The following is a 27326-nucleotide window of genomic DNA, read 5'->3' as shown; positions in this document are numbered from 1 at the left end:
CCACTCACCCTTGAATGTAACCCACTCAGTGGAAGAGAAACCCCTGCCACCGCTGTGGCCTCCCAAAGTAATAGACACTGAGTGTCCTTGAATAGTCTGATACGAATGTGTTCTCTATGTGTAACATGAACACACACACACACACACACACACACACACACACACACACACACACACACAATCACAAAATTGGGCATCTTTTAGCTATAGACCACCTGACCAGCTTTTGTTGTACTACTTCCTGCTTCATACTGAGAAAACAATGCCAGTTCAATAACCCATTGACACACAGACAGTCAGGTATGGAGTTAAAAGGTATTTAATTGGAGAAGAACATTTAAAATTCACTTGTCTCACTCCCTATCCCACTTCAGATGATCCTAAACCATGGGAAGATTAACCAAGACTTTGGGCCATGTTGAGAGACTCAGGAAGCCCCGAGAATGAATGGGAGAGACATCTTTTTAGGTGGTGCAAAGAGGGAGGGATTAAGACCTAAGGTCACAGCATGTGAAGCACAGGGCAATTGGATGAACAAACAGAATGTAAAGGGGCCTTGGCATCCAGGGATCAGGTCTTCAAGGCATGGCTTCGGATGACATTACTTCTGTTTTGTCTTCTGCTGGCATGGCTCCGGAGTGACATTTGAGGGGCATGGCTCAGGAACAACTGGGTGGCAAGGCTCAGGTGCCTTGGGGTGGCAGGGCTCAGGCACCTTAGGCTGGCAGGGCTCTGGCACCTTAGGCTGGCAGGGCTCTGGCACCTTAGGCTGGCAGGGCTCAGGCACCTTAGGCTGGCAGGGCTCAGGCACCTTAGGCTGGCAGGGCTCAGGCACCTTAGGCTGGCAGGGCTCAGGAACCTTGGGGTTGCAGGGATCCTTGGTTTTGGGGCCACAGGGTTCCTGGGGTGGTGGCTGGCAAGGCTGTTTCACCTGATGCTGTTGCAGCTGAGGGGGTGCAGTGCAGGGCTGCTTCTGCTGGTGGGAACTCATGTTTAGATAGCACTTGGTCCTGGAAACAGAAAAGCCAACTTAGTGATTCATTGAACGAAAAGGTAACTTTAATGTTAAGTAAATTTCATTTCAGGTCCCTGTAGAAGAAAGAGCCTCTCTCCATGATGACTTTTACACTTGAAAGTGAAACATATGTCTTAATTTCTGGACCTTTTCAAGAGAATGAGCCAAAGGGTAGTTTACTCTGGTCCATTTTATCGGATTTCTTCCTTACTCTCATTCTCCCTGGTCATGTGATATGCATAATTGAAGATGCTCTGAGACAGGAGTGAAAAGAGCCATGTAGAATGACATATGCGTATGAAAATCTCACGCTAAAACCTATGCCTTTATGCTAACCAAAAACATTAATAATAAAAGAGAAAGCAACAAAAATGTCTCAAAAACCTGGCTTCTGAGATGCTGTGAGTCCACACACCAGAAAAATCTGGAGATCAGTGCTGCCCAAGGGCAGCAATCAATATACCAACTTCTTTGTGAACTGAAGCACAGTATGACTTGCAGGGTGGCTGTTTATTAATCCACACCTGTGTGGTTTTGCCTTTTCTAGTCTATGCTCTCACAGTTTCCTATGGATTTTCCCATTTCCATCTCTGCTTACCAAATGCTCTCCCACCACAGTTCATGTTCTATGCTATCACTCAGGGACTGCCATTGGCCACACATCCTCAAGTGCATCTGCTTCCCACCATGACTTGTTGCTCTAGTGCTGTCTATGCATGGCATCTCAATTTCTTGTGTGTCACCTTCTCTGCCAAACTAGAAGTTTGGTAAGCTCCAAATTGACCTGAAAAAATGCTTGGCATATCCACTTAATGAATTAAATTTCTATACTGAGGTTCCTACCAGTGAGAACTGCAAGTAGCTCTGAAAGCTCTCTGGGCCTAAACCTTAGCCTGTGTCTTACTGTGATCTTAGGTGAACATCTGAGCGGATTCTTCCTTCCCCTGCCCTGATCTCTGATTCCATGGCTGTCTACCAAGGTGGTCCACTGAACCATCTCCCTTCAGGTCCAAACTGTGATACAGTTTAATCAAGCCATTCTAGTGTTCTCTAGCTCTAGATAACACTCCACATCAACTCTGTCACAGACATTAGCTTTGTATAGTTTCCCATAGTGAAAACCAGGCAAGAATTTCAAATCCATTGCAAGCAGAGACTTACCTTATGTGCAGAGATGAGCAGACTCTCTGTTAGTGGGATACTGTGTGAAGGCAATGGCCAGCTGGGCTTTTATAAGAAGGGCATCTCCAGGAAACAGACTTGCCCCAGCCGCTCTGTTTTCATTTCTTACCAGTTGCCCATGACTCACCCTCCTCCTCTAGTTCACCCTCTGACTCAGCTTTTGTGATGGAAACCACCCAGCTGACATAATGACACTGACAGTCTGACAATGATGTCACCTGGGTTCCCTGTCACCCTCCTCCTCAGGCCCAGGTGTCATGCTTGTGTTTGGAGAGGGTTAATGAGCTGGCCTGGAGGAGGACTGAGGTGGTCCTGGCACCTGCTGTCTTCCTTAAGAAGGCAGAGTAGTGTGTGCATGACAACAGTAAAGGGAAGAGGAAAGAGAAGGAGGGTGGGCGTTTGCTGTCTCTTAGTGAAGGGTGGGTGCTGGAAATACAGAAGTAATCAATTATAGACTCTGCAAACTGTGTGGATGGTTCAAAACTTCTGTGAATTTCTTATACCTTCTCTCACCTCCATGGAAATGTACACATTAAAACTTATTTGCTTTTCATCCCCCAACCCCACCCCTTTCTGGCCGGTCCCTAACCTGGGAAAACCTGCTTTGCTTCCTCACCACACCTTCTTCCCCCCTTTCCCCACAGCCTGTTTCTGAAATTTTCAACTGCTAAAGCTGATCAGCTTTCCAGGGCAGCCTTTCTTCCCACTCCACCCAACCAGTTGGCTGTGGCTGTTTCCGCTTTTCTAGCCCAGCCGACTTCTTCCCCATTCTTGAAAACCTGGAAGCCTTTTGTAACCACCTTCATCTTAGGGCCAAGATTGGAGATTTGAATAGCTCTGTGAAGAGCTAGAAAGAATCCTGCTTTGTGGTGAGCCCTCAACTGTCACCAAGATGAACCAGTGAAGTAAGAATATGGCCGCTAGATATTTGCAAGGCTCTGGGGATAAACCATAGATTTTTCTAGATCTGCAAGAGGTAGGAGTGCCATGAATTAGAAGAGGGAGAAACAAGATACTCAAATAGCTCAGCCTGTGAAGTGGGGACCAGAGACTTTCTTAAGCCAGCAACCACAATGGTTGAAATTGGTGCAGTGTCTCCCCCAGAGGGGTTCCACATCTACCATGGAAAGTGACTTCATCTGCAGAGAGCTCCTTGGACAGATAGGACACTCTATCAATATTTGTTACATGAAGAAGAAGAACATATCACCATGGGAACATTGGTTTGAATAGGCACAGAACTGGCCCTTGAGAGCACTCAGGGGTACTGGTGCAAAGAAGGCAGGAAAATACTCTAGTCCTTGAAAACAACAGTTTCAGGTTTATTTATTTGATCTGTTTGAGTGTTTTGCTTGCATGTATGGCATGTATGTATGTTTATGAATTGTATACTGGGACCACGGAGGTCAGAAGAAGGTGGCAGATTCAATGGAACTTGAGTTAGAAATAGTTATGAGTAACCACATGGGAGCTGGAAACTGAACCCAGGTCTTCTGCAAGAACAGCAAGTGTTCTTAATCATTGAGTCATCTCTCCAGCCCCTAAAAAGACTATTTTTCAATTCAGTAGATTTGACTCTGGAGGAGGTTCTAAGATAGCATAATGGCATGGCTAGGGTGAGACACATTTGAACATATGCCACAGAGTATGTTTCTTTCAAGATGATCACTTTTGGGGGATACTCCCTGTCAAGAGGACTGTGCGTTTTGCGGGCATATGAAGAAACATTCCCTTAGCCCTGGCACTAGCAAATTTTTCTGAGCAACATAACATGAGACTGATGTCACTGATTCAAAACCACATTCCAAACACTATCTGTTAAAGGGTGTGGCATTTGGAACATCTAAATTACCTTAAAACTCATGTGTAGATGGCACCTCTTCTTCATCCCACACCTTTCTTTCCTCCCCTTTACAAACACACACCTTAATGTTTTTGAAGCACTTTGCCAGCTGCACAGCTAGATCACCTCTTGTGAACTCAAGTCAAGATCATCCTTCTACTCTGTCCCAATAGCCACTGGCTCTCATTCATGGAAACTTGTTACTTGGTATCATATCTGCTCAGTAATTGGCAATTGTAGAATTGAAACATGAATGAATGAACAAGGAAGGAAGGAAGGAGGGAAGGAAGGAAGGAAGGAAAAAAGAAAGAAAAAAAAGAAAGGGAAGAAGGAACGGCATTTTTTCTAAATAGAGTTTGAAGACTTCTTTAAATTCTTTTTCAGTTTTATTTATCTTATGCATATGAGTGTTTTGTTAGCGTGTGTGTGTGTGTGTGTGTGTTAGCGCACACACATGTACACGCGTGCATGCACTGTGTGTGTGCTTGATGGCCACAGAGGTCAGAAGAGTGTGTTAGGTCCCTTGAAATGGGAATGAGGTTGTGAGGTACCATGTAGGTGCTAGGAACCAAACCCAGGTCCTCTGTAAGAATAGCAAGTGCTCTTAACCCTGAGCCCTTGCTCCATCTCTAAGCCTTCTTCAGCAATGTCTAGGAAGTCCCTTATAAGAGAGCATCCCCCTGGGATGGACCTTTCAGGATGGTCTGAGGAGAGGTTATGGAGACTCAGCAAAGCACATATGATGTTTCTGTTGCCTTCCCCTTCCCTCTATGCCATTGTTACCTAGTGTTATTACCCACCTTTCTCTGGGCTGGTGGCAGAGCCATCACCACATCTGAATCCTAAGCTTCTTTCTTCACCTCAGTCAGCTCTAGTTGGGCTTAGGTCTGTTTCTCCCCAAGTTCCCTTCCCCAATGTCAGAAACTCCAGAATGAAACACACTGATAACTTCTAGAGAAGCCTACTTTCATCTTCTCTGTCCCCTGGTGCCACAGAGTTGGAGAACTTCCCTGAACTCCATGGATACAAAGGGGCCTTTCTCACTGGGTACCTTTCTCACAGGTACCATTATCAATGGGTACCTTTCTCACTGGGTACCCTTCTCACTGGGTACCTACCCTCAGGTAGACTCTTCTTCCCTGCTCAGTCTGTGTTGCCTTCACTTCAAGGCAGACTATCTCCAGGCACTGGCATTTGCTCTTGACACTTGTACTGGTCATCCTATTTGTATATCTGAATCCTATTTAGTGGATGAGAAAGTTTTCTCCCCCTCAGTGTTCTTAGTTTCTCTACCACCAGGGCCAACTTGAGTACAACCTCTTAAACTGTTGTACAAAGAGATGGGAAACTGGCCAGCTGTGGAAGATGAAAATATCACACAGGATTTCCAGTCTTACCTGGGCTCTCCCACTGGCTCCAGAGGCCTGCTGTCTCTCCAGGATAAAAGCCAGCCTTTTTCATCCCAGATGCTTGATTGGCCACTGAATAGGACAGGAGGGTACCCCTGGGCTGCCCCTCATTCACAAAGCAATGCGGATTGACTACATGGTGGTCAGGCCTTCCCCAGAGTTCCAGGTTCAGTTAGTTACTCCCTCTACTTCACCTCTCGGGGTGGGGGGCAGGAGTTGTCATCAGAATTGTATGAAGAAGGTCATGTGCAGTTGAAATTCCCATCCTTTTTCTGTGAGTCTGTGCACTTAAAGTACATTAACACAGAAACACCGAGTCTTAAAGAATATAACCTTGGACTGCTCTTTGATTGCCAGGAAGAAGAAGGGAAACCAGAGTGCTGGCTTTTCAAGTGAGGCTGTCAGGAATTTTTAAAACCTTTGCTATGGAATCTTGAGTCTTCGTTTGAAATAAAGCAGCAGAACCAAGAAACACCAGCTCCTCCAGGCATTGGATTCTCCTGAGCACTTGGCCCAAACAGGCAGGAGAAGATAGGGTTGCAATCTTGGGCAAGGGAGCCAGCACATGAACTCAACACTAAGGAGTTACTACACAACCCCTAATCCTGGACAGGGGAAGAGCAAAGTGAGACAGGGACACATTTCAGGATCCACAGCTTGTTTCTCAGATAATTTGGCTAGTACCTGGGATTCTGGATTTTCTTTCCTCTTTACTGTTTCCCTGGGGACAGACCAATTTTAAATCTTCCTTTCATTTTCCATCCTTGAGGAACTGAATAGAAATTTCAACCTAATTTTTCTTGCTTGAGGGTGGTGTAAGAGAAAAGCAGACTTAGTTAACTTCTGGTCCAGCCCTTAATGCCTTTATTAGTTGGGCTACCCTGGACAGTTACCTCACCTTTCTCTTCGTTAATATTCGTTAATATCTTGAAATGAAATTTACTTTACTCATGGAATTGTTACAAAGATGAAATGAAATGATGCTTCAGATACTTCCAACACATCCTCCTGTTGACAATACTCCCTCCTCCTTCAGACAGCCATCTTTCTTCTAATTTTCTTGACTTCTGTGATTGTGTTAGCTCTCTTACTTATTTTTGTCCAACTTTCCAGTTTACTTTTTTTCAACTCTATCTCAAGTTGTTAGGTAGTGGCAATGGCTATATAATCTTTGCTTTGTAAGAATAGGCTAAAGTCCATGTTAATCATTCCATGACCTGAGCATGCCCTGGTTAAAGAAACAGAGACAGGCAAATCACCAACTTTCCAGGAGTTCATAAAGATGAGCTGTACTGTGTTACAGTTCCTTGATAACTATGTGTATGTAGTCCTATGGAAAGTCACTCTTAGAAGATGCTATGACCAGGTCATGACCTGATCACACATCTCCACTGATCAGAGATGGGATCCTCTGTGTATGGATGATCAAAAGATATAGAGAACTACACAGAACATTGGAAGCTGAGATGGTTCAGGCTGATGCCCTCTCCCTCGTAGCCTTCATTACCCCATGGGATGATGAAGGACAAACTTAAGGCTAAAAGTTTTCTACAGTGAGTATCTGTCATTAAGTAACCATGAGGGCTCCATGTCATTTGTATGGTTGCTGTTCCCCTTTCTTATTTGTGCAGTTGTGCTTGCTCATCAAGTTCCCACAGAGTACAGGACACCCTCTGTAGAACACGTTTAAAATCCAGAATCTGTGTGTTACTAGCTATGTTTGTGACGCCAGAGAGTTTCTGAATGGCAACTGTTACCATTATCTTAGCCCTGATCCCCACAACAGCAGTGTAAGAAGCTGGCATGGAAACTGAGACACAGTCTCTTGAGAAGTTGGGAGCAATCAGGTGACAGAAAAGATGCAAATGCAACACTGTGAGGCCAAGGCCCCTGAGATTCTGTTTATCTTACCTATGCCTTAGGAATGATAATATTTGCCTTCAGAACTGTTATTACATGAGATTACATATGCAAAGCAACTCTCTGGTGACTAGCACACAGCAATGGAGGGAGGATAGCAAGTGCATTTTTTTCAGGGTTTGAACCACAGCTATTATTAGAAACTCATTTCTAGTGACTCAGAAAATTCTTTCATTTTCTTCATTTTTGAAGCAGTCACTCATTCATTGAACACATAGTTGCCAAATGACAGTCAACTGGCAAGTGTGGTCTGGCTTGGTGAAATCTGTTGAAGAAATAGACAACTTTCTATACACTTCCTGGATCTAAATCACATTACAGAAAAAGAATTTCCCAAATTGGCCTAAGAGGAAGAATCTCAGAATGTTGTTAAGGATACAATCTTATTTTCAAGAATTAATATTTTCTAACTTGGAATTACTATTAATCCTAATGAGAGGATTAGCTAAGAGAAGGGCCTGTGGACTTATGTTTCTAAGATGTGCCTTGAATGATTTTTAGGGTCAGACGGTTTAGTCAACACCAGAGTGTAAGTGCAATGGATTTTCCCTCTTGATTACCATTGATATCATCTGGTGTCTTTATAAATGTACATATCTGAGCTTCATTGTTGTTTTCTCCAGTCTTGGAAAATCACTATGCCAAAGGAAGAATCAACTTCTAGTATCTGAATTCAGTAGGAGAATCTCTGTCCTGGGAAGTACTCCAAGTGGAAGGAGGTTTGGGTACCTGGGAAGATGTTGATGAGTCTAGGTGCTTTTGAGTGTGGGTGTTTGGCCTAAGGACACTGGGAGCCTTGTGACACAATTAAGTTCCATAAGGAAGGCTAAGTACTTCCACACACCCATGTTCCTTACTCTCCCTCCAGGGAATCATCAAAGGACAGGCTCAGGCTGGTTTAGCAGGTTTGGGGCTAGTTCCAGTAGCCTAGGGCCAGGAGATGATCCCATGTCACCTTTCAAGACACTATCATGTCCATGATACAGAGACTCTCTGCTGTGCTAAATGACCATTTGCCATTTTCCAAAGGAAACAGAAAGTGTCCCCTTTTCCCCTCTGTTCTTCCTCCAGCAGTGCAATGTGATTCACCAGCAAGGAGGGACACCAATAAGGCATCCGATAAGATAAGTCTTATAAAATATATAGATTTATGATAAATAAGACGGAACTAAGAAATGAGAATCCTAGTCATTGGCCAAGCAGCTTTGAACCTAATACAAGTCTCTCTGTGTATTAATTTGGGCCCTATCTCAGGTGGGCATCTGTCATAAAGCACACACGTGGCGGTGGAAAGATTTATTGTAACAAACAGGGAAGACATCATGTAGATTAATCAGGCACAGAAAAACACCACATTGCCTCACGTGGAACCTAAAAGGGTTGAGTTCAGGAACAGGGAATATAACCATGATAACATTGTAGATCTGTACGGCTACTGGGGAAGGCAGACTGGGAGATACTGGGGAATGTGTATTTGTGTTTAAGCAGGAAAGTAATTTTAAATATGTGGAAATAACACGCCAATATGAAGATATTGAAAGTGGATAACTGCTTGTGGTTAGAGACAAGGAGAAATGTGATGAGGGACGAAAATGAGCAATGAATGCTGTAACATAAATTCTTCCAGCCAGCCTGGTCCCAGAGCTTCGTCAGCCCCAAATGAAAACATAAGACTTATATCATTATAAATATACTGACCGGTGACTAGGGATACTTATTGGCTAGCTCTGTTTTAATTATCAACCCATAACTACTAATCTATGTATTTCCACATGGTCTTGGCTTACCAGGGAATGCCGGACCTGCAACTCTTTTGCCTTCTACATTGTGACTGCTCAGTGTCTCTGCAGAGAAGAGAAGAGTGTGATTTCCTGTTTGTCCTGTTTATATACTGATTCTGCCCAGCTACGTCACTTCCTAACTGTCTGTACAGACCTCCAGACCTCTATGGTTAGATAGTGGCAGTTTCTGCCCAGCTGTGTCACTTCCTGGGATCATATGACAACTCCTTTCTGCCTACACTTCCAAGAATCCTCCTTGTCTCCTAGTCCTGCATATCATCCTGCCTGGCCAATCAGTGTTTTATTCATCAACCAATAAGACAAACATATATACAGAAGATCATTCCCCATCAGACTATTAATGTGCATGGGATCATGTTTATGTGATGAAATGTTCTAAAACATTATGGCGATGGCTGTGCAACCCTGCATACACTTAGATACACATATTTTATACTCTGAATGGGTAATGTACATGAGTCATATTTCAATAAATCTGTTTTTAAATAGGAGCAAAACCAAAAGGAAAGTAAAATCCTTTGATAGATGGTTGAGTTTAAAGAACTAACATGGTGGAAAGGGGAGGGGAGCATATGTCATCTCTCCTCTCTGTCCCCAACAATCAGTGACCTTACCAGAAGAATGGGAATTTGTGCCATCTCAGAAGGATAATTTAAGAACTGCTTTTAGATCAACAAGGAGAGGGCAGAGAACTCTTTCTGTGTCTATTGACTCTTAATTGTTCCTGTAGCAGAGGAATTCACCTTCACATCCTTCCCCACTCTCCTTGTTTATATAAGTCAAAGCATTTTTATTAAAGCCTCCTAAAGCTTAGTCTGGAATTCCTCATAGGATCTGGGCTTCATCCATATTCTCATTTATTTACCATTTCTGTGCTTCACTTTTGCCCCAAACATTGTACACTGTTCATTTGGAAACTACCAGCTACACCCCAGTGGAGCGGAGAGGGTGGAGGAGAGGACAGGATCCACAAAAATGCAAAGCCCCAAAGAATTCAAGGATCCACCTAAGTTTAAAGAAGGGAGAAAGCATCCAACACAACCTCTTATTCTATAGCTTTATGGACTACAGTAAAGATTGCTGCCCAAAGCCATAGAGACCTAGTTAAGAGCAGAGCCAGAACCAGAACACAGAGTCTCCTGTGTCTCAGTCCAGAACCTCCAAGTCTTAGAAACAGGCAGCCAAGGGGTTCCTGTACAAAAGAGGAGGTGGCAGGGAATTTGAGAATGTCAGGTTTATGACAGATGGGTAAGGTGGGGCTTTGTTTTGGTCCCGGGGTGGAGTGGATTTTCTGGGCATATGGAATGGTAAGGAGGGACAATAGGAGAAGAATTTGGTGGCCAGCACTGGCAATGGCATCACTCCGGAAAACAGAAATGCTAGTTTTACTGCTGTGTGAATGGCATTTGTAGGTATAATGGAGGTGGGAACTGGTGAACTCTACACAGGAATAACAAGGAAAATGTTTTAAGTGGCATACAGATGTTTCTTGATCAATTTGAATTGTATACAATTTTTGAAAACTCAGAAATGTTATATAAGGAAATGTACACAGATAATTACTTTTTACAAGACGACATGTGTTTAGCTCTCAGAAAAAAATGGTACCAGACACTTCTGAAGTCAATTTTCCAGTGACTTTGCAGTCCTAGAGGGTGTGCTTTCAATGTCTACTTCCTCTCAAGATTGTGAGATTCATTCTTGTTCTGTAGTTTTTCCAATCTCACTGTTTTGTGGTATACATTATGGAATTACATTATGATTAATTCGGCCACACCTTTGCCAATAGAAATTTGGGGCATTTTCAAATGAGGTTATTAGAATAAATGCTACTACAAGAGGAAATGGTGTAAGATAAAGGAGAGAGAGGAGGAGAGGAGGATAAGGGGGGAACAAAAGAACAGAGGAAGGGAGGGAGGAAGGGGGGATAGGAGTGGGGAGGAGATGGGGAGGGGAGAGAGGCAAGAGGAGAGAGGAAAAGGAGAGAAGAGAAGAGAAGAGAAGAGAAGAGAAGAGAAGAGAAGAGAAGAGAAGAGGTGACCATTTCTGTCATTTCTGTTTTCCACTTGGCATGGACTATAAAGTAAACAGGAATGACCAGTCTTTTACTTCCTCCCACATTTGGGCTCTGAGGAAGATTCTACCATAAAACTGGCAATTCCATTTACAGGTTCTAGGGATATTAGAAGAGAATAAAATGAAGTAGTAAGGCTTCCTGGATGCTGTGGCTTAGGAATCATGAGTTATGGGTAGTGGATGTGCTTCACAGGGTGAATCAGAATCCAGTGGATACCAAGAAGGTAGAAACTACAACGGAGAAAGGTGTTTGAATGTCAGAAAGTATTTCTTGAATAAAGGAAGAAGAAACAAAAGTATGTCTTGATTAAAGGATGAAGAAAAGTACAAAAAAGAATGAATGCTACTACAAATATAGATGTGTTAGCAGCCACACATGTTCACTTTATTGTGTCTAAAGAGTTTATCCTTCCATAGTAGTTTATTAGAGTTCCTAGTTGCATACAGCCTTGCCAACATCTGGTGCCATCTGCCTTTTGAAAGCCAGTATTTCAAATAGTGTTGTTCCAACACCATTTCATTCTAATTTTCATAGCGTAGTCAAGTTAAGGATGAAATTAGACACATGCTAGAAATCTTCCAGTGTGCAGGCATGACATGAATCTTCATTTCTTAGTTATATTTTTATTATGAATATCAGTATCCTTCATCCAACTTACTAAGTGTGGGGGGCCGCATATTTCTGTTATGGAATATTTTGGGGCCCAGTCTCTAGCTCCTGTAAACAGAGGCACCAGAAAGCTCAGGCCCACTATTGTATTGTTAATGCCAGTAAGGCTACTATTGTTTACCATGGCCTCAGGGTAATATGCTTCTTATTTGCATCTCTATGCACCTAAGCATCTGAATAGGCCCTCACCTGGGCAGGGAGGGCAGAGTTGTGTGAGTAACTTGTGAGGACAGAAGGTTAGGAGTTAGGGGCGAGTGACCAGAGAGCAGAGAGGGAACAAAAAGAAAGATGGTTCCCTGATGGTATTGGCAGGATGGTTAAGAAACACCAGAAAAGATGGCTAATAAAGAAATGACTCTAGTTCTACAAGATGGAACTGAGAGCTCTCTGAAGATGACAAGATGCCTGTGTTTGGTCTTTATCACCGTTGGGTTGCTCGGAGCTTCCAGGTCCACACACCCCCACTCAGGTAGAACCTCATGGACTAAGGCTGAGACATCCTGGGTCACGACAACTAAGCTTGTTGATATCATTTAATGGTATCTTTACTTTTATTTGTGTTAAACAAGTGAATACAAAACTAACTAAATCTTAAGTACAGTTTCTTTTATTTTTAAGAATGTATGCATTCATGTAACCTCTATCTATATGACTGATGAATTTTCTAGGATCTCAAGAAGTACTATCACACCAGGACTGCCAGTCAGGACTCTCCCCAGCAATACCACCATTTGGTTGTCAACAGCTTGTATATTCTCCTGTCTCTATTCCTCCCTCTCCCACTTCCATACAGGTTTCCAGCTTCTTTCCTCCCATAACTCATTTACTCTCAGATCCACTCTTCATCAAGAGACTTTCTGTTTAGTTATTTTGTATCCAGATATGATTAATGTCAAAAGTCACTAAATTTGTTAAGTGAAAAAAAGCAGCCATTTGTGTTATGGTAAATCTTTCCACCAAAAGCCACTGAGCCCCACCACCACGTGTGTGCTTTATGCCAGCTGCCCACCAGAGTTAGGGCCCAAATTAATACACAGAGAGACTTCTATTAGGTATAAATGCTGTTTTGCCAATGACTAGGACTTCTCATCTGTTAGCTCAGTCTTAATTATCACAAATCTATATATTTTATAAGACTTATCTTATCGGACGCCTTATTGGCATCCCTCTTTGCCGGTGGATCACATTGTGCTGCTGGAGGAGCAAGGGGAAAATGGACACTTCCTGTTTCTCCTTCACTTAAATATGAGTCTCCTTGATATGTCACTTCCTGACTGGATCACCAATTCTCTACTACATTTCCCAGAATCCTCTTTGACTCCTAGTCCTGTCTAACTTGCTGTCTCATTGGCCAAACAGTATTTTATTTAACAATCAATAAGATAAACATACACAGTACATTCCCCATCACACTTGTTTTCAGGGCCACATCCCCAAAGCATCCAAAACACTTTTTGTTTCTTTGTCCTCAGCCAAAGTTCTCCACTGTGGAAAGCCCAGAGTTTTCCTTGTGCTCACACTCACAACTCACAAGTCCTGCCATGATAAACAAGTATTTTGTCTCATCTTTCTGTGATTCCCTCTCCCAGGACTCTTCAAGGATCAGATGAGTGCTGATAATTTAAATTATCTCCATATGTGCAGTCCCCACACACAATTCCCTGGTTTGATGGTAAGCTATTCCATTGCACTCAGGAGAAGTTCTATACTTTTGAATAGCCTATCATTTTTGCATTTGGGGACAATGAGATCAATAGGAGCCTTATGCTTCATGGGCTCATAATTTAACAAGGTAATTAAGTATATAATTGTATACTTAGTTCCCAGAACCCATATGGCAGCTCAAAACCATCTGTAACTGGAGTTTCAGTGTTTCTGATGCCCTCTTTGGATCTCTGTAGGCATTATACACAAGCAATACATAGGTACACATGCAGACAAACACCCATACACATAAAATAAAAATAATAAAAATAATGAAACATTATATTTCATTTAAAACTGCTTATTAAAGTATTATGAGAGTTTGTGAAACTATTGATTTTTTTCAAAAGTATTAAGTAGGGTTTCATGAAATATTTTAACTAAGTTTTCAAGGTCAAAGGGATCTCTAACAGAAAATTGCTAAATGATTATATTCAGACAGAAGAAATAGCATGAGCCAAGAAAAACAACAAAATCACAGAAACTTCAAAACTGAATTGTATGCTTCTCACACAAGGCCAACTAGGAAGCTGTTTCCTCAGAATTCACTCAAGCAGTCCAAGACTGCTGTCACCGTGGTCCTGGGGCCCCACTCAATGTTCAAGTTTTTATCAGATATTATGATTGTTCACATGATGATGATGGCTCTGTAGGCATAAGCTGTGGGGTCATGAATGTTTCTACTTAGGTTTCATGTAAGAGCTTAGTGATCCAGGCAAAGATTGCAATGCCAAATTTCTTGCAAATAATCCTTGAGAAAATAAAGTTTGCAACTGTGTGGGTGAAATCAGGGCTGTAAGTGGGGCCAAGGGAAATAGTATTATGAAGAACGTAGAACATTTACCAAGGAAAGCCAAGTAAACAAGTGTAAACAAGTGGGTGGCAACCACCAGATCTTAGGTGTTAATTTCGTGTTGCTATCATAGATGATGGACATGGAGCTATAGATGCAATGTTTGCCTTCTGTGGTTCCATCCCATTTGATCTGCTCCTCCCTTTTGCTGTGTGAACATTTTCCCTCCGTAGTTGCTTACTGAAAACACAGAACCTGGTTTTGATTTTCCAAGGTTTAAAGACAATTTTTCTTTGAGTCTCTACAGAGATTTTTTTTTTCATTTGAAAAATTCTATAAATGTTGAGACTTGGTGACTATCAGAGGTTGGAGATGTGCTGAATGTATTTTGTATTATAAGATGAACACAAGCCTTTTCAGAACTGGGGACAGAATGTTACGCTTTGGATATTAAATGTCCTCCAAAATACTTTAATGTCTTAAAGGCTTAGTTGCTGGCCAATGAAATCTAACCATTGAGAGGTGATTGGATCCTGAAAGCTGTCACCTGGCCAACTAATCAACCAATTGATTAATTTAGAATTCAAGGGTATTATTGGGAGATGATAGATATTTTCAGAAGTAGGATGTATTTTCTGGCGAAGGTCATTGGGTCATTAGGGGAATGTGTGGTGCTGTATCTTGTGGAATATTCTCCCCTTGATCCAATGAATCTTAATGTCTCCTTATATTCTTCAACCTCTTCCATGAAACAGATCAATATGCTCTGCGAACCTTGGAAAGATGGATTAACATGAGATGATTTTGTTATGAAGTAATTAGATCCCCACATATTGCCAGATAGATGACACTTTTTCCTTGGGCATTGGTGTCGGGAGGGGCATCAGTCTCTTCTTCTCCCACTAAGTTAACTTGAGACACAGGTGAGAGAAATCCAATTGTTTTTGTCTGTCAAACAGTTGAAGATACTGAAACTCTGTCAGACCCAGAGACCTGCAGTCTATGGAAGGGCTTGCCAGAGCCTACCTATGGAACACAGATAAGAAATGGGAAAAAGACCCATTTTCCCATAGCCTGCCCTGGCTTGAATGACACAAAGCCACAAAGTTCTGTTAAGAAGGACCAGTCTTTCTCTTTGTTAGGGGACTATGTTGGGGGGTGTGGAGGATTTGGAGCTTGGACTTAAGAAATTCTATCCTAGATTTCTTAGGCTGTGTTTTTACAGTACTTTTAGGTTCCTGGTTAATATCTGTACTTACCATGTTTAGTATTTCATGTGGAAATATCAGCCCTCGATAGTGATTTTAAAGGGAAATGAAGGAGGTGCTTATTAATTCATTTTCAAGCTAGTATGTTCAATGAAGAAGTAGCTTTTTATTGGCATTGGTCAAATTCCACATATGTGAGCACATCCCTTGAGAAGTGTACAGCTCTTCAAGGGCTGTGTCTTTTTCTATCTGGGGGTATTCAGCTTCTTTTCAATACAAGCAACCTACATAAAAGCAAAGAATTTAGGACATCAGCTGTAAAAGTGGGACCTCTTTCATAAGTTATATGAACTCAAATGAACTCATCAAGTCTCTCTCTCTCTCTCTCTCTCTCTCTCTCTCTCTCTCTCTCTCTCTAAGAAACCATATCTGACTTCCAAGAGTAGACTTAGTCTCAGAATAGGTTATCTCAGGATTGTTTGGAGATCCAGCAGGGGCAATGTGACATATTTAGTTCATGACAGTCTATGGGGTGAGTTACAGAATAAAAGAAGAGACAATAAACAAATCCATGTAAAAGTCATTTGCACCTGTCTACACAATGCTTTGTTGCACTTCCAGTCATCTGCCCTTGCAGAATGACAACTTCCAAGCATGAAAACCTACATTCACCAGATGTGTCGAATTTCTAAGGAGAGCTAAAGGTTTACATTCCCCCTTGGTCTTCCCTAGATGGAGTTAGTCAAGGAAATGTCTCAGAAGTAGAAGAGGCCAGTCCCTGGGCTTATTTCCCTCACTCTTTCAGCTTAGATGGTTAGGATCTATCCTTCCTCCATCTCTAGCTGTCAGAAATTAACTGTGCTCAAAACAGTGGCTTCCTAAACTCCAATGGACTTGTACTCACACACTCACCTCCTGAAATGTAATAGTGAGTGGATCACAGAAAGGGTCTGGCAGACCAGGACACAAACACATTATTACATTAAGCACATATTTATTAGTGGGGTAAATAGGCAACAGGTGTAGAGAGGGATAAAGGGAAACTGAATGAAGCATAAGCTCTGGGTAGAGCCCTGGAAGAAGCCTGGCACTCTGTTCTAGTGTGATATAAAATACATAAGGCTGTAAGTAAGTAAGATCAATATAAAGGCCTGGGAGGTTGAATTTTCTCTCATTTCTACTTGGGAACCATTAGGATAAGATATAAAGGAAGCCTTGGAGAAAAAAGAGCACATATAATGAGGAGATTGATGAGGAATCTTACAGTGCTGCTTCATTGGACATAGGTAGAAGCCAGTAGGAAGAGGAGGAGGAGGAGGAGGAGGAAGACAAAACTCCATCTAGTAGCCTGGGTGGTGGAAAGGTGATTGTTGCCAGTCCATCCTTACTTCTGTTTACACTTAGGGTCTTGATGGGCAGAAGGACACTTCTGCTGAGCCGGGTCAGCTGTGTTCTTTGCTGGGCATTGTTTCTTAGCCTGAGGAGCACATGGATCCTTGCTTTTGGGCACACATGCCTCTTGACATTTGGTAGGAGGTGGCTGGCAGGGCTGCTTCACTTGCTGCTGCTGGGCTGGTGGTGTGCATTGTTGCTGTTGCTGATGGGATGGCATGCTTCAGGAATGGGTGAGTCTAGAGGAGACCCATGAAGACACCGTGAGAAGGGTCCTGTATGTATCCTCCCATCTGTCTCCTCAAGGAGTATTTTCCACCAATAGTCAAAGATGATTAACAGCCTCAGATAATGAACTACTCACTCACCTTTAGTGTGATATTCCCCTCTCACTGCCTTCCCTCTGTGTTACTCTGAGTTCCTATTCTCTTTCATCTCCCATGGACTCTGGACTTAATACATAATTTATTTATCAGTTTAGTCAAGAATAAGGCAGAGTATTGAGTAGAAGATTAAAAAGCAGCTCAGACATTTTATGAATTCAAGGTGTGGGTCTGGGTAATGCTGATTGGTGAAGTTAGATGATGCAGTTGTGTGAGGAAGAGGAGAAGAGCAGTGTCTTTTTCCAGGAACTGTCATGACATGTGAACAATGGGTCTGGTGAATGTAATAGGGAGCTCCGGGTTCTACTCTCCACTCAACTTTAGTATGCTAAGGATAATCATAGGACGTGGATGTAGGGTAGAGGTATCAGCCCTCCATGGAGAGTAGGGATGCTATGAATCAATGCACATTTTATCAGGAAGGAGCTTGGCTCAAAGAACACACCAGTCCAGAGCTCAGGCATGAGCTATAGATGCAAATCTGCCACTGACTGGCCAGATATACTACTGTGCGCTTAATGGATATGTGTCTGGAAGTTCTCTGAAGCTTTTTGTCTCTGGTTTTCTTTGCACGCAGTATTCCTCACCTTATAAATTGTAAATGGGAGGTATAGTTCCAGGAAAGTAGAGCAATGGGATAGGAAGAATAAGATATGGGATGTCATAGTATGAAACGTGACAATCAACACACCAGTTTCTATAATTCTGAGAGCAAAGATTTATGCTTGCTGTCAGAGTCCAACTGACAAATGAGAGCATGAACTCACTTTTGAGAAGGCCAGAGTTACTATGAAACATCACAGCTCTGAGTGAACCCACTCCAATGAGAGAAATCCCTCTTGCTGAGTGGACAAGCCTCAAATCAGTAATTAAGTCACACCTATCAATGGCGTAGAAAGAAGATAGAGTGTCTTAGGTGATAATTACTGTGGCCTTTCCCTAATTGTCATGAGGCTAAGTCACTTCTCTAGTTACCCAAGAACAGGAGAGGAGCTTGGCCTAGCGGCTCAAGGCAGATCAAGAAGAAAAGAACCCAGGAGAACAGAGGCATTACTACTTACCAGAGGCTGTGAGCTGGACCCCAGTTGAGGAGGCTGAGAGAAGATCCATGTGCAGCCACTCTGGGAACCCTTATAAGGGGCCCTAACTTGCCCCAGGCCCTTGGTGTGGCCCTGATAATCACCTCCCAGACAATTCCTCACCCACTTCTCTCACCTGCACTTCCTACAGGGACCTGCTTTACTGGCCTGTTTTGATAAGAAAACAAACAAACAAACAAAAAACAAAAAAAAACACCCACCTGATATTTCCAACACTCTTGGTCCCTATAGCTGAGCTGACCTAACCCACTAAAGTGGCTGACTTAGACTGAAGGATTCAAGACTTATTAAAAAACATATTTTCACATGTTTGCCTGAATGTATGTCTGGGCACCATGTGTGTGTTTGGTGACCATGGCAATGGATCTCCTAAGACTGGAGTCACAGAGTTGTGAGCCACTACATGGGTGCTGGGAACAGAACCTGGGTCCTCTTGAAGAAGTATCTGTACTCTCAACTACTGATCCATCTCTCCAGGCCAGGGAATTTAATACATAGAAGCATAACAACTGTGAGAAGTTGCTTATGGACTGAATAGTATAATAAATGTTGATGAAGAAGTGGGAGAGGAGACATGATTTGGGGCAATTGTGACAATAAATGAATATCTGCTTTTCCATTCAATGCAGCCATTTGGGGAAAATCATCTTGCCCAGTCATTATTTCATTTCATGCCATATTTGCTGTAGACAAATAACATTGTCATCATTTTGCAGATGAGGCTGAGAGACATTATTTGAGTATCAGGTGGCCAGAAAGGGATTTGAACTCAAATCTGAGCAACTCAAAGAACTTTGATTCTTATCTGTTAAAGAGGAAGAGAAAGCCTGGACACAGGAGCCATCCATTCCCCTCTGTTCCTCAATCTCAGGTTCATGTGTTCCCCCTATCCAGAGAGGCCATTTGTTTGAGTTCTGAGCCCTCTCCTGGAACACAGGTAGCAGATGATAAGAGCCACGCTGAGGGTGCTGCTACTCCCTCCCTACCACCCGTCTGGATGTGACTCTTGTGGATATTAGTAGTGGCCACATAAGTGGGTAGAACTTGATTCTTGTGGTAGGCTCACCACACAAAATATGACATAAATTCCAATTTCAAGATAGTCTTTCTAGAAGATGTCTTCAATATTGTGTGAGATAAACTGAAAATGTTTATATTAATCATGGGTTTACCAGGACAGTCTCTATTTCTTATTGCTCAAGACAGCAATCCTATTTAGGGAGCATTTCATATGGGAGAAATGAATGCTGGTCCTCCACTTGACCCCTAGACTGGGACAGAGGAAAGCAGGATTTCTGTAGCTGTTAACCTTCCCCACCCACACATACACACGGGTACCCATTCCAAGTTTTGGGATCCTTCTGAAGACAAGTCTGTTTGTGTTCCCACACTGCCCAGACAAAGTAAAAAGCTGCCAGATGAGGAAGTACCACAAGTACTTTCTTAAGTACTTCCCAACCCCTCTTGCTTCATTTAATCGTCATAAAAATTCAGCTGTATCATGAAAATCTGATTTTGCAGTTTGAAGAAACAGTCCCAAAGAAGTTAAATGATCTGCTCATCAACCTCAGATAGCAGGAGTAGAGCCAGGTAGGGGCCTGGTCCAGGGTTTATTTCCACTACATCATATAAGCCAGTATCTTCGTAGTAGACAAATGATTGTCCTTGGGTGGCGACCGTGATTCATGAGCTTTTCTGAGCTTAGAGTCACATACAAACAAAATGCTGCTCGTAGGTCAACTTAATTTTGAAGTTAACCTTCCTCTAATTCATCCCTGTAGGCCAGGCCTTCACCCTTTCCTCACCAGCCATCAATGTTAAGAATGTGATATTCTGGGTTCCGGATTCCAGATACTGCATTCCATCTCCAGCCTCCTCACCTTGCTCCCCAGCTTCCTCTGCTCCCCACCTGCAGCCTCTCCGTCTACCTTCCCACTCTTCTGTGCTCTTCTTGATGTAAACTCTTTATGAGAAATACACAACAGGAAGCATTTGGCAGGGTCACAGATCAAAAAATGCTCACAAGCCTGGTACCTACAAGCCATGGTGTGTGTGTGTGTGTGTGTGTGTGTGTGTGTGTGTGTGTACGTGTGCATGTGCACATATACATGGTCTCTATCATCTTACATCATATTCACCCACAGGACTTTCTAGAGTAGACTTATTTTTCCCATCCCACCACTTACTTCTTTATCAATAAACAAACTCAAATTTTACAGAATTCCGACTAGTGATAGAAATTTGGCTTGTAACACAAGCATCATCTCAGAGGCTATGTAGGAGAGACAGGGGTCTAAACGTTATCATTTCAAAGGGACATGTCTGCTAGATCAAAAAAATATCTAAATCGCAGTCCACCTCTTGTGCACTTAATACACTATACCTTTCTAATCCTTGGCATTCATCTTCCTTATTGGCTGGATTATCCCTATATTACAGAGAGGGAAACTGAGACTTAGAACGAGGACATGCCCTGCCCAAGATCACACAAAGGTTAGTGTGAGAGCCAGGGTTGGATCACAGGTTTTCATCCATCAAGTGAATGAGCCTCGGGAACCTTCCCAGCCTCTGCTGTGTTCATTGAGGATAAATTGAGGAGGCAGTTGTGGTGGTCCTGCCTCTTCTTGCCCCAGTCTCTCCTGGTGTCTTCTTTAGCACTCAGGGGCTCTGCTCACCAAGCTTGTCCTCCCTCCTTCCTCAAACAGATCCTAACTAGTCTCGTCCCTGCACTGAAAGGTATAGGGGCATCTTATCAGTCATTAAGTCTAAAGCACTTCTATAACTAGTGTTCAGAGTCTGAAGAAAGATAACTTTGTTATATACTTCATAGATGAGAAAATTCTTCTCTTGGAGACTGGACCCTGAGTCCCTCCAGAAGAGCCTACCCAAGTCTTCAAAAGCTACCATGGTTGGTTTCTGAACACCCTAACCTGCTGGGGCAGTGGATTATTTTCTCAAAGGAGGAGGGGCGACTTCCTGGCACCCCTCAAATCACCCCGTGTAATCAAACCCTTCCAGGCAGGGCAAGCCCTGAGAAGCTGTGTGCAATATCAACCCTTCCTCCCAGTTCCACTCCCACTGGCCCAGCCTAAGCATGGGACTGTCACCTGGTCCATTCGGAGTCTCACACCTGCTCTCTCATCTTCTAAGTACCACACATTACCGAACTTAGGATGCTAGCTTCTATTTCTAAGAGCTCTAGAGAACAGGTACCTGAGGACAGGTGTGTGCTTATGACTCTGTCAGGGAGGTGAGGATATAGGTAAGACTCATTTTTTAAGGTGAGTCAAAACTTGAGAAACTCCAGCCCCACCCTAGAAGTAAACAACGGGGCAACTGGGAAACAGAGACTGGCAAGGGAGGCTCCTTACAGAGTAGATGCCGGCCATCTTACCCCATATTCAGACGCATCTCCACTTTGACTCAGGGCTTCTGGGTAAAGAAGATGCAGTTGGAATGCATTCATTAAGCTATTTCCCAAAACAAGACAAGAGAAAGAAAAGGCCTGCTCTAGCTGAGCACACAGTACTCTTTCGAGAGGAGTGCTGTGCTTGGTAGATGACAGTGGCAGGTGGAGGAGGTACAGTTCCTGCATTTTAGCTGTCTTTCCAGTAGTAAGCATTTAAAATTGAGCAAATGACAGCTCATCTTTACAGTCACAATCATGTCACATTTGCTTTATGTTAATTTCTGGTTGACATGTAACCAAGAGTCATATCCTAGAACAGTGTAAGTTTAGTTTCGAGTTTCCAGTTTCTGCCTACACTAATTAATCTGTCAACAAACCAGAGAATGCTACTTGTAAGAACTTCTGACTTTTTGTGAATGTGAGAAATTTTTCTACCTTTTAACTTACAAGTTTGTAAGTAGGATGCTTCAAAAGTACTCCAAGTGAAGGGATGGAAAAGAGCAGAGAGAGAGAGAGAGAGAGAGAGAGAGAGAGAGAGAGAGAGAGAGAGAGAGAGAGAGAGAGAGAGTACAAGGCAAAGACCTATCCTCTCTCCATCTCTCACATCATGTAAAATATTTCTAGAAGACCCAAGGCAGTATTAGTTATTTAAAGCAGGGAGAAAAAGCAATCCTTGGGCTTTGTTAGAGGCTGCTTCCATTAGAAGGCTCATAGAAGGCTGGCATGGGAGCCTGAACACTGTGGAGAGGGTGGGGTGTCTCTGGTGCATCTGCTTGGTGGAGGCCCAGTGGAGCTGAGGCTCTTGTCTCTCTTTCCTGTGATGGAACTCACCTGGAGTTAGAGAGAGGGGAGGCTTTCCTGTTACTCAGACCTCATTGGCTGTGAGATCTTGGCATTTTCTAACTTTCCTAAGACTCAGTGCTCCCATTTTTTTCAATATAAGTGTTGTGAATTTATCCCTGGTCCCTCCTTGAGCATTCATGATCTCTGTGTTTGATTAAGTAGGATTAATTAAGTGAATTCAAGGAACCAAGGATGAGTTCATGGTCAGAAAGAGCCTTAACTAATGCTGTCTTCTGAGGCATGGATGTGTAGTTACAGGCTGTCATAATCTCTGGTTGAGTATAAAATGTGAACAGTATGTGAGGATTTATAAGGGAGAGTTCTTAACATATTTGTAGACTCTGAACAAGCTGTAACCATCCTGTGTGGGAGAAGAGGGTTGTGTTTCTAAGATCTGCCCCATACCTTCTTGCCTGGACCCTTCAGTCTGTGACTGCCCTGTCTTTCTTTGTCAGAGAAATTCACTCCCCAGGAACAGTCTTACTTCAGCTTCCTCTTTTCTTTTCCTTTCTTTTTTCTCCCCCCCCTTTAACCCCTCTACCTTCCCTTCCCACTCCTCTCCTTCCCTCCCTTCCCCTCTCCTGTTCTTTCCTTGTACTGAGCATCAAATGCAAGGATTTGCCCATTCTAGGCAAATGCTCTACTACTGAATTATATCCTCAGCCCTTAGAAAACATTTTAAATACCACTTTTTCTACAAACCCATTCTCCTAATCTTTAGAAATGATGTTTTCCTCCTTTTACTCAGCACTGTAAGCTTTTTATACAAACCTGTTCTGAATGTTTCACATATAACATCCTGATGACAATATAGTATAAACTATAAGATGTCTGTAAACTCAGCACTAAATCTAAGTTCCTTGATGCTAGGAAATACCTTGCCTTTATCATTCACCAGTTTTTATCATCTAATCCCTCACACTAGCCAGTCACACATATATGCACTCCATAAATAAGACCAATCAGATGGATGCAAGTGAAGGTGTAAATGGATGAACTGAAACAGAAACTTGTCATCAGACAATTTGTGTTTTGCTTTTCAAAAATGGTTTATTATTTTACTATTTTATATGAATGAGTATTTCGCCTGCATGCTTACCTGAATGTATGTGTGTGTGCACCAGGACCATGCCTGGTACCCATGGAGGCTTAGAAGAGAGTGTCAGATCCACTGGAACTGAAGTTACAGATTGTTGTAAGCCACTATATGGGTGCTAGAAATAGAGCCTAGGTCCTCTAGATGACCAGGCAGTGTTCTTAACAACTGAGCATCTCTCCAGTCATATTTTGGCTTTAAAGGCAGAACCCGTTGTTCTAGTGCTTTCTGAATTAACTTGTATTCCAAGTTCAAGTTGATGCTTATTGAACTCACATATATATGGCCTTTTAACTCACAGATTTGAAAGTCTATGCAAAGACCATCTTTACTGAAAGAGTATTTGGATACCTTATACATGTGTAAGAGATTTTTATACCCAGCCAAAGTACAAGTCCCCTATGAACAAGAAAGCATGTTAAGGACACAACTCACACTATAGTCACTGGTGACTGGTCAGATGATATACTAACTAGTAGTTGGGTAGCCCAGAAACTAAGAGATTCTGCCCAGTGAGTGACTAGTTGAATGCATAAACAGGAAATGAGCTCACAAACTAACTATGTAACTAGCCAGTTCACTAACCAACCAACTAGTAGGCTGTGGAGTCATTGAGAACTGATCTCCTGATAACTGGTTGGCTGGTGTTGAGCTCTGTAGAACAGATACTGGTATGGTGTTAAGAAAGGAAACTCCACTAGGGACAGGTGAGTAAGAGTATTGAAAAAAAAAGAAGTCCTTTAATAGGACTCCCAAAGAAGTATATCATATGGAATTGGAAAATTGTTTCTGATCTTTCTTTTTTCTCTTTGGGAATTTTCCTGTGATATCAAAAACTGTTAAGTGACACATATCATAAAGATAACTTTATTCAGGCATTATGTGCTCAGAATAGGGGCCACTAGAATGTTGAAGTGGGTAGTGTTTCTTGTCTCAACTCCAAACACTGCACAGGCAAGTACCCTGATGGAACGTATACTCAAGGAGTAGGTGGGAGTCTGTGTACAGAAACTCAGCAAAAATAAGTATGAGTGTCAGGGGCATTCTTGTTAAACCAGCCTAGCAGGATCCCTGCAGAAGATAAGCTATGGTAGTAAGAGTGCATCTGGGGGATGGTGCCAGGTGAGGAAACTGAATTAATGTCAAGGGTGATGAGCTATCAGGGTTTGGGGGACTAAAGGTACAAAATAGGAACTAATGTTCTAATAATAATAAGCACTAGCATTGGCAAGTTGACTCGGCAGGTAAAGACACTTGCCACCAAGCTTCATGACATGACTGTGGCAGGTTCCCCATGATGGAAGAAGAGAACTGATTCTTGTAAGTTGTCCTCTGCCTTCCACAAGGTGAGCCTGAGCTAATATACACATCACATATACAAAGTAATAACAAATGAATGAATAAAAATGTAAAGGAAAACTTAATAAAGGACTGTATCACATGATCTGGACAATTATTTCTTGTCTGACTTATTTTAGCTATTTATTATAAAATATCGTTTTAATTATTTTTAGGTTGTTAAATATTTATTTCTTGATAAATTGATTTAGTACGGTTCTTTGCTCAGACTGTGCCTTTTCAAGGAAACATACAGATGGATCTAGAAGTGATAAGACCCTGCTTAAAATTCAGTCCACTGTGGACAGCCATGGTGAAGGAAGCTCCCTTCCTGGAAGACGGTTGTGGAAAGAGAATGCTTATACCTATCACACTGCAGATGAGGAGCCTGGGCATTTCCTGGGCCCTGGAGACAAGGGCTGGTGTTATGGGATATTTGTGCACTGTGTGAAGATGCATTGCTGTGATTGGTGTAATAAGAAGCTGAATGGCCAATAGCTAGACAGGAGATCCAGGTGGGATTTTTGGGGAGAGAAAGGAAGCAGGAGGAGATAAAAGAGGCACAGATGAGACAACAACAAGACATGGAAGGAGTCAGACATACAGAATGAAAGAAAGGTAAAGAAACACATGGTAAAATATAAATTAATAAAAGCAGGTTAATTTAAGTTAAAGAGCTAGTAGGAGAAGCCAAAGCTATAGGCTGAGCTTTCATAATTAATAATAAGTCTTCATACCATTATTTGGGAGTTGGCTGGTGGCCCAAAGAACAAAATTGACTACAGGCTGGGGCTCAGGCTGTCTGTTAGGTCAGAGCAAGGGGCCTCAGCGATGGTGGCTGAGATAAAAGCCAAACCAAACATTTATTCCCAGATACTGAAAGCTGGACCGGCCTGTCGGGTTAGTGCCCTGTTTTCCAGCCACAGGTTAAGGTACTAGCTACAGACAGCAGAAAGCAGAATCATCTCTAGTTGGCTCCCTGTGAGGACCAAGACCCTTAGCTCCCGTCTAGGGCTCCCAGGGTAGCTGCCACCCAGAATTGTGGTCACCTGAGCATCTGCTCAGCAGGTGGCCAAACAACCTTTCTATATCCATCCCACATCCTTCCTCCTGGGCTGGGTGGGAATAGTAGCCAACCCACTTCATGTCCAAATCCCCAGTGCCTCCCAACTGGCCTTGGGGTGAGGCTCACAATTATTGATGTGGTTTTAAAAGGCTGCCACACTGTGTTCCCATCTGAAAAGGCCCCAACATTCCCCTTTCCCATCAATTTCTCTCTCCATCTTTCTGTGAAAAATTTCTGCCTCCCCAGCCACATAGCACTATGAACAATAAATAGTATGTTTTTATTTTTTAAGTAATGTGCTGCCTTTCTCTTGTGGACAAGCCAGTCTCTGCCTAGCTTGCCTACCCCTACTGTGTCCCTACTGATGCCATCCTCTTTATACTTCAGTCACTGGCCATTTTCTTTCTTGAACATGTAACATGCTTCATTTAGATGTGTTCCCAGCTCCATGCAGGAAACTCCTGCCCTACTGTTTCGTGTGCTGCTTTTGAATAGATTATCTCTCCTCCTCTTCCTCCAGCAACTCCGAGCTCCTTAAAGCAGGAACATTCCACACTTGGACCATATGTAGTATGGTTCTGGTCACTGAGAGATACACATTAATTGTTTTTAAAAAGGTCTGTAGTCAGACCAGAGGGTCTACAAGCATGTGTCCTCTCATGTGTGGCTGTGATGGAGAGATTACGTCTCTGTGACCTTTGCATGACACAGCAGGCCCCAGTGGCTCAGACACTCCCAGCTTCTTCCTGGGCCATTTTGTTCCTCTGTGTTGCCCCATAAAATGTAAATTTGGAGCTATGGCTCGCAGTGTTCTTTCCCTTCTGCCACGAGGACTGGCCATGTTCCAGGTGGAGGGAATTCCTATGTATTTGGATTTCATGCGTGTCAGGGCTGTAGGTGCCCTCTGCACATGAGCAGGGCAAGTGAGAAATAAAATGTTTACGCTACTGGGAGTTGTGTTTCATTAGTTAATTGGAACTGAATTTACTGAGCTCTTTGAGAACTGTTTTCTTTCTCTCAGGAAGTTTCTCTCCTTAGTGCAACTCGACACTGGTCAAACCAAGTCATACTAAAGTC

The 27326-nt window shown here is 42.7% G+C and overlaps 2 protein-coding genes across 2 annotated transcripts; both read right to left on the bottom strand.

The window, feature by feature from the left end:
• Nucleotides 1-303: 303 nt before the first annotated feature.
• Nucleotides 304-2333, bottom strand: LOC100760951 (cornifin alpha). The gene is made up of 2 exons (XM_027393388.2): nt 2177-2333; nt 304-1010 (listed from the first exon to the last, which is right to left on the bottom strand). Exon 2 carries the CDS (start codon nt 989-991, stop codon nt 602-604), a length of 390 nt encoding a protein of 129 aa, XP_027249189.1. The 5' UTR covers nt 992-1010; nt 2177-2333; the 3' UTR covers nt 304-601.
• Nucleotides 2334-16631: 14298 nt separating this feature from the next.
• Nucleotides 16632-17246, bottom strand: Sprr4 (small proline rich protein 4). Its single transcript, XM_027392879.2, has one exon. The coding sequence runs from the start codon at nt 17232-17234 to the stop codon at nt 17007-17009; it is 228 nt and encodes a 75-aa protein (XP_027248680.1). The 5' UTR covers nt 17235-17246; the 3' UTR covers nt 16632-17006.
• Between the last annotated feature and the right edge of the window lie 10080 nt (nt 17247-27326).

The sequence above is a fragment of the Cricetulus griseus genome (assembly GCF_003668045.3).
Source record: "Cricetulus griseus strain 17A/GY chromosome 1 unlocalized genomic scaffold, alternate assembly CriGri-PICRH-1.0 chr1_0, whole genome shotgun sequence".
NCBI classification, from domain to species: Eukaryota; Metazoa; Chordata; class Mammalia; order Rodentia; family Cricetidae; genus Cricetulus; species Cricetulus griseus.
The sequence above is the reverse complement of the archived record's forward strand: the minus strand, read 5'-3'. Positions and strand labels throughout refer to the sequence as shown.

What these genes read in the sequence shown, in the direction of transcription:
- LOC100760951 (XM_027393388.2), bottom strand. Translation starts at nt 991, where the DNA reads ATGAGTTCCCACCAGCAGAAGCAGCCCTGCACTGCACCCCCTCAGCTG.
- Sprr4 (XM_027392879.2), bottom strand. Translation starts at nt 17,234, where the DNA reads ATGCCATCCCATCAGCAACAGCAACAATGCACACCACCAGCCCAGCAG.